The sequence below is a fragment of the Lampris incognitus genome, chromosome 14 (assembly GCF_029633865.1).
Source record: "Lampris incognitus isolate fLamInc1 chromosome 14, fLamInc1.hap2, whole genome shotgun sequence".
Classification (NCBI taxonomy): Eukaryota; Metazoa; Chordata; class Actinopteri; order Lampriformes; family Lampridae; genus Lampris; species Lampris incognitus.
Window position 1 is genome coordinate 29865641 of NC_079224.1, and position 13400 is coordinate 29879040.

The 13400-nt window shown below is 46.3% G+C and overlaps 1 protein-coding gene across 1 annotated transcript in view; it reads right to left on the reverse strand.

Annotated features, from left to right (window-relative positions):
- Nucleotides 1-13400, reverse strand: part of LOC130123944 (receptor-type tyrosine-protein phosphatase N2-like) — a 269323-nt gene that overhangs the window by 18507 nt on the left and 237416 nt on the right. The window contains exons 17-19 of the mRNA XM_056293277.1: nucleotides 10935-11012; nucleotides 6312-6431; nucleotides 5080-5246 (exon numbers count right to left, since the gene is read on the reverse strand). Coding sequence (XP_056149252.1) covers nucleotides 5080-5246; nucleotides 6312-6431; nucleotides 10935-11012 — 365 coding nt within the window. The remainder of the gene's footprint in view (nucleotides 1-5079; nucleotides 5247-6311; nucleotides 6432-10934; nucleotides 11013-13400) is intronic.

The window sequence follows — 13400 nt, forward strand, 5'->3', positions numbered from 1 at the left end:
CCCATAATTCCTTTCACTTACTAAGCACGCTTGGTTAGCACGCCGCCATGAGTTTGATTTCAGATGCGGGTCATCTGTGATTCTTTTTCATGATGACATCACTAAATAACAACATTGAGGATGTGCACGTGATGAAAAGACAAACATTGTGTGTGATCTATAATAGATTGCCGGTTGCTGGCATGAAAAACCTCTGAACACTAACTTTTGGTCTTGTTCTTCTTCGACTTCACGGTTCAGATTTTTCAAGGTCATTTATTCGGCGAATACGATCAAAACGTTATTGCAAAAAACGGTTCTTAAAACACCCCCAAAATTGCTTTTCCCTTCCAAACTTCTGTGGCGCACTTTCTTCCAGACATTAATAATTGTGGTAAGATGAGAGTCTTACAACTTTTTCATTTTAGAATTCGATACTTTTCCCAGGCCTTCCATTAATTTTGCAGAATTTGGTCAATATTTAAAGTGATGTGTGCTGACAAGGGCTGTATAATTTATGATATGTCAACTAGACCGCATATCTCAATAACTGGATATGATTCTACCATGTAATTAATATCACAAACACCACTCAACCAGGCTACGTCATTGCATAGCTAAGTGTCAGTCTACACAAAGTGTCAAGTAATTCATATTAGTTCTCAATGCATTTCCAAAGTTTCTTCTCTATCACTGAAACCCTGTGGGAAAAAAAGCACTGTTTTACTCATTTCCCACAAAGACTAGCAGATGCCTATTTTTGGCCAGATAACCTTGTCATCACCCATTAAACAGAATTTTTGAATTTTTTTTTCACAATTGCTTAGGTAAAAAGTGTGAACATTCAAAGCAACACTTCAACAACCCAGCAGGAAAAAAGGAAATAACATAAAGGAAAAAAATGCAGGACACAATTTAAAGATAAAAGAATCAAAAGGCAGATCCCAGTGCAGATACCCAGAGTGATGTTACCATAGATACAGCCAGGAGAAGATCACCAATGGGGGGGAGGGGGCATTCAAAAGAGGGGAAACACTTCACAAGGTTCACAAGGTTCAAAACTGAGGATTGAGAGAGAGAGAGAGAGAGAGAGAGAGAGAGAGAGAGAGAGAGAGAGAGAGAGAGAGAGAGAAAAGACAGGGAGGGGGTAGGGTGAGAGGGTAGCAGGGGCAGTCAAGCAAACCATGAGCAAGCAAAAGGCAAAAGGTCATCACAGGTCACTTGGCTCAGCGAGGAGGGAGAGAAAGAGAGAATGAGAGAAGACAGAGCGGGTGGGTGGGTGGGGGGCAGCGCGGGAGAGGAGTGGAGTAGTGGAGAGGAATAGAAAGGAAGGGGAAGGGATCAGAACAAGGGGAGGCGAGAAGACCGAGGGAAAGGAGAGAGAGAGAGAGGAGAGGTGAAAAAGGGGGGAGGAGAGGGAGGGTCCAGGAAGCCCCGTGGTTGCAGAGTCACAGTCTCCAATGATCACTTTTGTGACTATGCAACTGGGCTCATATTACTAGCTGCAACATCACAAAAATGACACTGGCAACCGCTAGTTAGCTGGTAAAAAAGGAGAACGTGAGAGAGCGAGAGAGAGAGAGAGACCGAGAACATGAAGAACGCTTTGGCTTGATTAACGGTGAGTCGTGTTATAAACCTCAAAACATACAAACAAACAAAAAAACAAAACATGCCGACATGCAGTCAGTCACAGGCGAAGTCCAGAAGGAGAGACAGCACAGGATTTCGGCCATCTCAACCCATTTAGATGGAAGAAAGAAATGCAGGAAAAAAAAAAACAAAGCACGAAGCCTGGTATTGTACAAGTTGCGTATCGCCGGTCATAAAACCGAACAAATAGCTTCTCCTGTGCTTTCTTCACTGCATCCTGACCCTGTTGCCCTGTGAGTAAAGGCAATATTTCTCGCTGATGGCGGCTGGCGACGCCCCCGCCAGACCTCTTTCTAATAGCTTTGACCACAAACTTTTGATATCTTATCTCTCCCACTTAATGGCGAGACCAGGCCTTCTATATATTTGTTAAGTCTATCATTTTGAGAAAATTGCACAGAGGAGAGAGGGAGGTTTTCACCTAATAGGCAATACAGTAGGTCAGTTTAAAGAAGATCAGAGGGGAGGGCAGTGTGAGGCCGCCACAGATAAAAGATCACCCCAGCATAATTCCCACAATGCTTCGCAAATAACACTGGTCTTGACCAGATAATGCCTCGGGTCTTTAAAGGGTTTCATTTTTTGATTCGGTCTGCACCTCGGTGTCACTGAATCAAAGCCGAGATCCTGAGAGGAGGCCCAGGTTTTGATGTTAATGAACCGTGTCCGGAGTTTGGGAAATGGTTAAGAATCAACCACCATGCTTCAGCAACCTCCAAAAGCCCTGCTGGTTTAGGTGGGTAGAGTGGCCCTGTTACCCTTTCTGTCTCCACCACTCAGCGGTTTTCCCCGCTTTTCTTCCTGCTTGAACAAGGAGGAAAAAAACCCTGAAGAGATGCGTCCCGTCCTGAGCGCCAGACACACAGCTCTTTGGTCTGCTCTGCTCCGTTACCCTTTCTCAACCTTCTTAGCATCCGAATAAAAGCAAGACAAAATCTTTAAAAAGAAATACTATCTCCTGCCCCAGCACACCAGACGACTTCTCTCCCACTGTCTTAGGCCTGGGGCAAATATGGCATCGACTTCTTTACAAACACAAACCTTGTGAAAGGTGCACTGCCCTGACCCACAGATCCTCATCTACCACGTCTGTCTGCAGCCGTTTCACTGGCCTCGTTTCATTAACAGAGAAAATATCTCAACCTACAAACAGACTGTTTTAAATACGAGAAGCTGGAGGCGCTCCGCCGATAAACAAAAAGAAGACAAAAGGAGGTGCATAAGGTGGAAAAACTGGATCCTCAGCCAGTCCTCGTGAGAAGTGACTCATCTTGCGAGCGAGCCGGCTATTTTTCCACAAGAGCTCTTTTAGAAAATTATTTTTTTTTCAACTTGTAAAGGATGGATTCACTTTAAAAAAAAAAATTTTTTTTTTAACCCAGACCTCATTAAAATGTGGTTGGACATCATTTAGGAAAAAAAACTTCCTCAGTACTGAAAAATTTACAACATTACTGAACTGTTTCTTTTTGCATGCTCAATAATCCGGGTAAGGAAATCACAGAAAGTTGAATCAGTTCACCTGGACACGACGTTTATTGAGAGAGACGTTTCATCACTAAGTACATCTGTCGCCATCTTACAATAATGTGATTGCAAACATTCCCAAATCCTCTGTGAATAGTACACATGACCATTGTAACTTTAGCTAATGGTCACACCATATTTGCCTATGAAACTGATCGTTGGTTTCGGTCGTTATGCCACCGTATTGTTTCTAAGGGTGGGGATACCTGCAGTCAGTTGAGACTCAAGGGGTCACTTAGATGAGTGATGAAACGTTTCTCTTTCAAACATTGTATCCAAATGAACCGATTCAATTTGCATGTATACAAAATTGTTAAAATGTATTGATTTTAACTTGATAGCTATTTTTGGAATGTAGCAGCATGTCTTACTATATTGTGAGACATGTATCTTGTTTTCGACAAGATACTGTATATCATGTTTTTTTTAGGCCCATACAATTGCTCTGTTGATCAGTACTGAAGCCCATTGAAAAGATTTAGTGACGTGGTTGGTAAGTGTCTAAATACCTGAGCAATGGGTGAAGTATTTGAAGAGTAATTTTAAACAATAGTTCAATGAGGTCCAGGTTTAAAAAGTGCACCTGTTTGTTAAATTAAGAGGGCTTCCCATACATTTCTTCAATTCCTCCAATATATGTGGAGTCGCCAGCCGCTTCTTTTCACCTGACAGTGAGGAGTTTCGCCAGGGGGACGTAGCGCGTGGGAGGATCAAGCTATTCCGCCCAGTTCCCCCTCCCTCCCAAACAGGCACCCCGACCAACCAGAGGAGATGCTAGTGCAGCAACCAGGACACATACCCATATCCAGCTTCCCACATGCAGACACGGCAAATTGTGTCTGTAGGGACGCTCGACCAGGCCGGAGCTAACACGAGGATTTGAACTGCTGATCCCTGTGTTGGTAGGCAACAGAATAGACCGCCATACCACCTGGACACCCCTTAAAGCTACGATTCTGAAGACATGTGAACAAATGTCTTCTTGATAATCGCAATCTTTGGCATATTTGAGGCAATAGCCAGTCCTCGAATATCCAAATCATGAACACTTTTTTTTTTCGTGGATTTTTTCTCCCCAGTTGCACCAAGCCAATTACCCCGCTCCTCTGAGCCGTCCCGGTCACTGCTCTACCGCCTCTGCTGGGACAGGGAGGGCTGCACACTACCACGTGCCTCCTCCGATACATGTGGAGGCGCCGGCCGCTTCTTTTCACCTGACAGTGAGGAGTTTCACCAGGGGGATGTAGCACATGGGAGGATCACACTATTCCCTCCAGTTCCCCCTCCCCTCCAAACAGGTGCCCCGACCGACCAGAGGAGGTGCTAGTGCAGCGACCAGGACACATACCCACATCTGGCTTCCCACCCGCAGACATGGCCAATTGTGTCTGTATGGATGCCTGACCAAGCCGGAGGTAACACGGGGATTTGAACGGTTGATCCCTGTGTTGATAGACAACGGAATAGACCACTATGCTACCCGGACGCCCCTAAAATCATGAACGTTTTTGTAGTTTCTGACGTTTACAGTGGGGTCGATCCTTCTCAGGAAAATGACACGGTGCACTGGCATTTTACAGCTTCACCATAACAGCCAAATGGGGAGGAAAACAGCAGGTGGTGAGTTTGAAGAAGAAATCGCATTGCTGTGGCCAACAAGTAGACATGGCAGTTCAGGCTCTTCTCACATAAATAGCTTAAACTCAGCTTTCAATCATGTAAAAAAAAAAAAATTTTTTTTTTGGGGTGAGTAATGTGCAGCACTGTGGTTGCTGTGGCGTTGCTGTTTGATTATAAATGGATGTCTGGGGACTGAAGACTGGTTAAAAACGCAGCAGGTATCAGTGTCACCACAAGTGTGCCAGTAAATTTAACAAAACCACAGCTCTCTGGACTGCAGCTTTATTGTGAGTTCCCTACCTGCGGAAGTCCAGCAGCGAGCGGCTGGATTCTGGGACGTGCTGGTTGAGCCAGGTGAGGAAGTGGAACTGTGTGACGGTGCGTGTCTCGTTCGTCTGCATGTTCTTCAGGTAGAAACTACGAACCAGGAAGTCATCACACCAGATGTGTTCCGACACCAGGTTGACCTATAACGGGGTGAACAACACAGTAAACACACATATACAGGCATACATATACATGCAAATGCACACAGGGGTGCACAAAGGCAAAGTATGTGCATGCCCACAGACAGACATGTGGGCATGCACATAGAAATATACATGCACGGCCACATAGGCACACATATGCATGAAATGAAACTCATTCATGCACGCACACACACATGCACAGCATGCAGGCGCATACATACACACACACTTCCCAGAAATAGATTTAAATGATCAAAAAGCACTAGAAATCAAATCTACATTGGCACTTTCTGGAAGTCCACCACTAATATTTACTGGTGATGCAGTGTTATATATCATGCAAACTACTATAGATTGGAAATGAAACCCCCAGAGGGAAAGAAAAGTGAAAATAAGACCTCATCTTTATTCCACACACTGCTGAGTCCAGAGTAGATTTAGGCAATTTTTCCCATACTTCTCAACTTTTGCTCCCTAGAAACACTCGCCTTACTCAAATCACGACGTAAGCTCTGAATACGTTCTTGATTTATTGTAGTATCACTGCTTGTTATCGGTTTCCAAACATCCAGTTCATGAGATAACAGCAAGATGTAAAATAAAACACCTGAGACATGCCGCTCAATATCACATAGTGCTCATACTTCTGAAATTGCACTTATAATGCTATACTGCATGTCTTAAATGCAGCAGTACTTTTACTATCCATTTCTACTAGTTTTCTTTTTTTTTAAATTTCATTATTGGGGCGGGGGGTTAAGAGACACAGTTCAGAAGCTAATGATCCAAAAATAATTAATGCTGTATTTCTCAGATGAAGAAAAAACTATAACAATCAGGATATTTTCCCTCCGGTACGTTTATATTTTCACTAGAAACATTTCAAGTCGAGGAATATGAGACAAGAATGACACACACACACACAAAAAAAAGAAGATGAGCAGGCAGAAAAAGACAGACATAAAGACAGCCAGGCGAACAGGATGCTACAAACATAAGCTTTGTTAGGACTCCGAGGAGCCGTGTCCAAGCCTACGCACGGCCTGGGCGCAGACCACTCACCTCGTAGATGTGGTAGAGGTTGGACCCCTCGTCCGGCCAGTAGTGATAGCACTGCTTCACGCCGCTCTCAACCAGGGGCGTCAGCATAACAATGACCACGCAGCCATTCTCCCACACCATCTGCACACAAAGAAACGGCCATTTTGTCACAACGGGTGAACCGGTGTTTGCACTGTGACAATGCAGACGTGCTGACGTACTGTGTGGTGGCTCTCTTGGTCTTTGAAGGCCCCTTCTTTGTGTGTAGTTGGGGGGACAGATAGGAAATAAGCCTGAGTTCTCTCCCACAAGCAGTGGTTGTTTTATTTTTCTCCTTCGTCTTTAGCAAGCTGCAAACCAGCGCTGCATTACCATTGTGTTGTTTAGATTTGTGCTTATTCTCATCCAAAAACGTTTCATTTTTTTTGGGATAACAAAGCTTGATCACTAGCACTGCTGGAGAGACCCATCACTGCAGGATATTTCACCACAAACAATTTAGCTCCTTTGAAAAACTGAACAAAGCACTACTTCAGAATCGACATTTAGCGAACATGTCTAGTCAAGCTTTTGCTAATCAAAGCCTCAAGTTACCCTTATGCATGTCTCCAACTACATTTCGTTGAGGAGCTACACACATGCTCGTTTTCACTTCAACCAAAGAAGGGAACCATCTCATTCCAAAAAGCAGTGTGGCTTCCACCAGCTTGGAGGGAGCCGGTTGGTAAATCCAGATGTCAGGAGTGTTTGGCTGGAATGAAAGCCTGCTGACTCTTTTAAGGCCTTAACCACACATGGCTGAGAAGCACAAATGATCGAAGCTATACTCATCATTTCTTTTTAGATTGTGCCATCTATCACTTCGAGGAGTGAACTCACATTTTCCAAATAGGGCTTTTTTTTCCCCTTAAGCGCAGAAGTCTCAAGATCGTAAGAAACTTTAGTGGAAAACTGCAGCGAAGTGCAGGTTGACCGAGCGGAGCAGGCTGAAAATGAAATTGCTGTTAGGGCCGTTTCCTCTCCCAACTGAGTCGTTACAGAAGTAGACTGACTGTAATGCCATATTTCTCCTGCTGGCAGTCATATTCTTTCAGCTGGTTACTGGAGGAGGTGGTACTGTGGGGGCTGAGGGCTGGGAGGCTCTGGAGATCCATTGAACACTGAGGGGTAACAGTCAGATGTTAATGGAGGCCATAAAACAATACAATACATTAGACACCCGCGATGGCCGCCGCGCTTGTTGTGCAGCCACACCGCACCTCCGCAGAGATTTAATTGCCTCCGATAGCGGTTGGTTTTGAAATGCCTCCCCAGCTCCACGCGCCAGTCCCCTTTCAAACCACATCAAGCAATATTTTTGATGTCAACGGTGAATCAAATGACTCCATGTGATGTGAACGGACTGCGAGTGCTGCTGAGCCCACTGAGCACCGACACCCCAGTTTACAGCTTTCCATTTCCAGCTCGCGCGTTCGGTTTTGCCAGTCCAGCAAAAACCTCCCTCTCTGGTTGAGTCCCTCATTCTCTCAACCGATCTCAACCCATCAAACTGTGGATCAGCCGCTCGCAAGTCACAAGTTCAGGATGCTACAGCTACCCGTTCAGCACAAAATGGCAGACAGTAAAAAAAAAGAGAAAAAAAAGACAGTGAATGGTGAAGAGATTCAAAAATCAACCAGGGAGACCGGGGGGGGGGGGGGATCCAGACAATGCATCTCAGAGGCCGCCAGACTAAACCAGGGTTAACACACCAGTGAATATCACCCTTGTATTGGACAAGTGGCGAGCGCTAAACGATGAAGAGATGGATAGTGAGCACGTGCTGTTTTCTATGGTAAAATCTGGGAAGAGACAAGGAGGGAGGGGTGGGGAGGTGACTTAGCTGTGACGGTCTGACATTTAGTGGTTGGAAACTGCATAGCGCAGCTTTACGAAGTGTGTTTTGTGGATCTCAACTCATGTTGCTGTTTTAAAAGTAGCGCATTGGCTCAATTGATGACATTTTCAATGTTTTTTTTCTTTTTGGGGGATTTCCCCCCCTTTTTCTCCCCAATTGTACCTGGCCAATCACCCCACTCTCTGAGCCGTCCTGGTTGCTGCTCCACCGCCTCTGCCGATCCGGGGAGGGCTGCAGACTACTACATGTCTCCTCCGATACATGTGGAGTCGCCAGCCGCCTCTTTTTACCTGACAGTCAGAAGTTTCGCCAGCGGGATGTAGCATGTGGGAGGATCACACTATTTCCCCCAGTTGCCCCTCTCCCCCCAAACAGGCACCCCCGACCGACCAGAGGAGGTGCTAGTGCAGCGACCAGGACACATACCTACATCCGGCTTCCCACCTGCAGACACAGCCAATTGTGTCTGTAGGGACGTCCGACCAAGCTGGAGGTAACATGGGGATTCGAGCTGGTGATCCCAGTGTTGGTAGGCAACGGAATAGACCGCTACACAATCCAGACGCCCCAGAAATTGTCATTGCTGAGGGGGAAAGTTTCTTTCTTTAGATATCAGTATTTGTTGAAAATTTATTTTTTTTAACTTTTCTTCATTCATGGCCGGCATCATTTTATTCATACGTGGACAGCATCACATTCATACCTGTGAGCTGCCCAGTAACCACAGGCTTCTACTGCTGGCCGCTGAGATGCTCTATGGGAGCATGTCGGTGGTTTGGTAACATATGGTTTAATAACACTGTTTATTTCTGATTAGGAGACAATGCAAGGCAGTTTGTGCTGATGGAGGTTGAACGGGAACAGGACCAGAGGCCAAGTGGGTAAAGGCTGAGCTCTGAGAGCATTTCTAATAACTGTGGGGTGAGAATGTCAGAGAGAGAGGGGGATCAATTGGAAATAAATAGTGAGAAGAAAGAGATACCACACGACACCTTCAGGGGTCTTGTAGAATCCATGCCTCAGTGGGTTGGAGCCGTTTTGTGGCACGCGGAGGACCAACAGCAATATTGGGCAGGTGGTCATAATGTTTTGGCTCATCAGTGTGTGTGTGTGTGTGTGTGTGTGTGTATTAGTATATATTATCAAATATATGTGATTAACTTGGTTTTATTTACTTTTTATGCAATTGCTGCTGTTATTGTTCATGTGATCAACTGAATACTTGGACAAGACAAACCCACATTCTGTTAAGCAAATAAAAGAACACCGCGATTAAAAAGTGAAAGAGAGAGAGAGAGATGAGGTGGAAGACAGAAAGCCCTTTGCTGTGAGTGAAGAGGTGAATAGACATTTCTGTTAAGACCCCCACCAAGTCCAGAAGGAGGAGAAGAAGGCGTTGCTAGCAGAGGTAAAGAAGATGGAGAAAAAAAAACTTAGTCTGCGGGTGTTTGTGTGTGTGTGTGTGTGAGACGGCGAGAGAATGGACAGAGAATGTCCCCTCCCCGCTGCCTCCATTCTCTGAGAGTCCGGAGTGGGAGAGGGATTAGTGAGGCGAGTGTGTGGGAGAGATGAGAGGAAGGCGAGAGAATGGGTGGGGGTGGAGGTGGGGTTAGTGAAGTGGCTACCCCCCACCTTGCAAATACCACTCTAGATGCATCCCCACCCCCTGCTGGGCCGGGCATTTTCTACCTCGAGTCAGTCTCTGCGACCCATTTAGGAAAAGCAGGAGCGACAGCATTTGTTTGACTCCCCCTCTCTCCCCCTCCCTCCCACCACCACCGCCGCCACGCCAGAGCCAGAATAACTTATCGATCCCTCGCTCCCAAGTTTCAAACCCAATTCACGAGCTGTAGCGGCAGGAAAAAGCGCTGATGTCATCCCCAGTATGAACCGTGTGTCTGTGGGCTGGACTGGCAGGGCCGTGGGATAAGACTGACAGGAGGGGCCGAGGTGTCTGTGTGGCTCGTAGCCCCCCATAAACCTCATAAACCACTCCGAGTCTTGATAAAAAGAGGAGGGTGTTTTGATTTTAGTTTTCGTGTGACAGTGTGTATTTGTGCACATCTGTATGATGGCGTCCCTGTGTAATAAATATGTGGTTGTGAAATCTGGTTGTGAAATGTTTGCACCCAACCCTTGTGTGTGTGTGTGTTTGTGTGTGTGTGTGTGTGTGTGTGTGTGTGTGTGTGTGTGTGTGTGTGTGTGTGTGTGTGTGTGTGTGTGTGTGTGTGTGTGTGTGTGTGTGTGTGTATGTCCATCGATCCATTATCCAAACCGCTTATCCTGCTCTCGGGGTCGCGGGGATGCTGGAGCCTATCCCAGCAGTCATTGGGTGGCAGGCGGGGAGACACCCTGGACAGCCCCCCACCCCACCACCACCACACACACATTTAGTACGGCCAATTCATCTGACCTCATGTCTTTGGACTGTGGGATGAAACCAGAGCCCCCGGAGGAAACCCACGCAGACACGGGGAGAACATGCAAACTCCACACAGAGGACGACCCGGGATGACCCCTAAGGTTGGACTACCCTAGGGCTCGAACCCAGGACCTTCTTGCTGTGAGGTGACCGTGCTAACCACTGCATCACTGTGCCGCCCGTGTGTGTCAATACGAATGTGTCCCCAATTCTCTGTGTGTTTTTGTGAGTGAGTGTGTGTGTGTGTGTGTGTGTGTGTGTGTGTGTGTGTGTGTGTGTGTGTGTGTGTGTGTGTGTGTGTGTGTGTGTGTGTGTGTGATCTTACCTGCCAGAAATCTGCCACCGTTGATGGAAGAGGGCCCTGGGTGGCAATGTAGGCGGGGTTCCTGGGGTCATGGTCCATCTGTGGAGAAGATGAGGCAAGGAGAGAGGAGACAGAGTGGGGAGAGAGAGAGCAGGGACAAAGGAAGAAATATTAAGGGTGTGGGATAGTATACGCTGTGTGAATGTGTCAGTTTTAATAAACATCCTCACTTAATTTGGATCCTCACTTGTGCTGTTTCACATCTTAACAAAAGTTACTGTTCTTCTGTTCAAACAATTACTGCATTTGAACAGAAGACGTCCCAAATAATGAAAGTTAAATCAGGTCCTACGAAAATGTAATTGCTTTTAGACGACCAATTATTAAGGTCATGCTAGATAGTTGAACAGATGGTGGCACCAAACCCCAGTCTGCAAAGTGTGTGTATGTGTGTGTGTGTGTGTGTGTGTGTGTGTGTGTGTGTGTGTGTGTGTGTGTGTGTGTGTGTGTGTGTGTGTGTGCGTTTTGAAGAACATGTTAGACTTCTGCCAGGCAGGACTAACAATGAAACACAACTACCAGGTCTCACTTAATTACTACACAACTTGGCAGCCAGCGAAGAATTTTGAGGATTTCTCATTAAGTTAAAGCATCGAGCAATAAAGCTCAACCACACATCTGCAGAAGCTCCAGAAACCCTCCTAAAGGAGCGCACAGCGGTGTCTCCCTTTCACCTCTTCTTCTCTTCTAACACTCTCCCGTTCACAGTTAAGCATATGTAGAGTAGGACACTTGAATGCATTTTTTTTTCCATTTTGATGAAAGACACCAGTCCTGGATGAAATCTCAGCATTTCTGTGCAAATATAATAACCGCATTCCCTGTAACAGATATACCAACACTAGTTGAATTCCACCAGGTTTTGTAGGCCACAGACACGTCACACATAAAAAACAAAAAGATGAATATTATTGCCCCCACTCAGCTGACCCCAACCAACAACACCCTGTTTTATACAAGCAGGGTGTGGTGGTGGGGTGGGGTGGTTGGGGACAGTAGAAACTATATCGTGAAAAGGGAAGCGGGGGGGGGGGTCGAGAGAGAAGAGAGAAGAATTGAGGGAGAGGAGTATGTCAGAGGGTGAGTGACATCCCTTCCTATTACCATGCAAATTATATGCTAAATGTAGTAATTGCTCAGGCCAATTTGTCTAGAAGCAATTATATGAGGGAGACAGTTAATTCCAGGGGCTTTACGCTCACAAAATAGTCTTTAATGGCCTTCTGTATCTTTATAAAGACCTCTTAATAATATGCTGATGATGATCTTGGGTTTACACTAAGGATTACAATCTTAGGTTAAACTCCTGACAAGCTTGGACAAAGACGAGGTGAACGACTGAAACGCATAGGCAGGGAGCGGCGCCATTTGTTTGTCTGTCCGTCTGTCTGTCAGCAACTATATGGGAAAATGGCTGCAGCAAATGACATGAAATCTTTTATTTTTTTTTGGATTTTTTACCCCCTCTTCCTCCCCAATTGTATCCGGCCAATTACCCCGCTCTTCCGAGCCGTCCCGGTCGCTGCTCCACCCCCTCTGCTGATCCGGGGAGGGCTGCAGACTACCACATGCCTCCTCCGACACATGTGGAGTTGCCGGCTGCTTCTTTTCACCTGACAGTGAGGAGTTTCGCCAGGGGGACGTAGCGCACGGGAGGATCAAGCTGTCATTCCCCACCCCCGAACAGGTGCTCCGACCGACCAGAAGAGGCGCTAGTGCGGTGACCAGGACACATACCCATATCCGGCTTCCCACCCACAGACCCGGCCAATTGTGTCCGCAGGAACGCCCAACCAAGCCGGAGGCAACACGGGGATTCGAACCGACGATCCCTGTGTTGGTAGGCAACAGAATAGACCGCTACGCTACCCAGATACCCCGACATGAAATCTTTCAGCAAAGGTGGGCAATGGGCCAAACAGAGACAGAAAGCAGAAGAGGGGGAGAAGGGAGAAAAAAGAGATATAAAGATTCGAAGGGAAAATGGAGACTGGAAGTACAGAAAGTAAAGGAAAAATGCCAAGGAGAAAAGCAGCTGTCTACACATTTGACACATTTCTAAATCCCACTCCCGTCTCCTTTCAGCCTCTCTGGACATATGGCGCCCCCTGACACATGCAAGTGTCCAAAGTCTGCAGAGCTGAAGGATGAAGGACGGCTTTAAATACTTCCTCGATTGTGTGTGCCCGTGTGTGGCTGCAGTTGTGTGAGTGTTGGGGACTACTGATTCTCCTATCAATTTCACTGACTTACACACTCACACATAAATGCAAAAAGCTTTATTCATCCCAGAGGGGCAATTATTGGGATGCATCAAACACTAGGGGTTGGCCAACCGATTGGAAAACAATATGTGGCACAGATATCCTGCTTTTTCTAGATACGCAACATTCATGACAGCAAATCTCATATGGTTTTTGCAAGGCC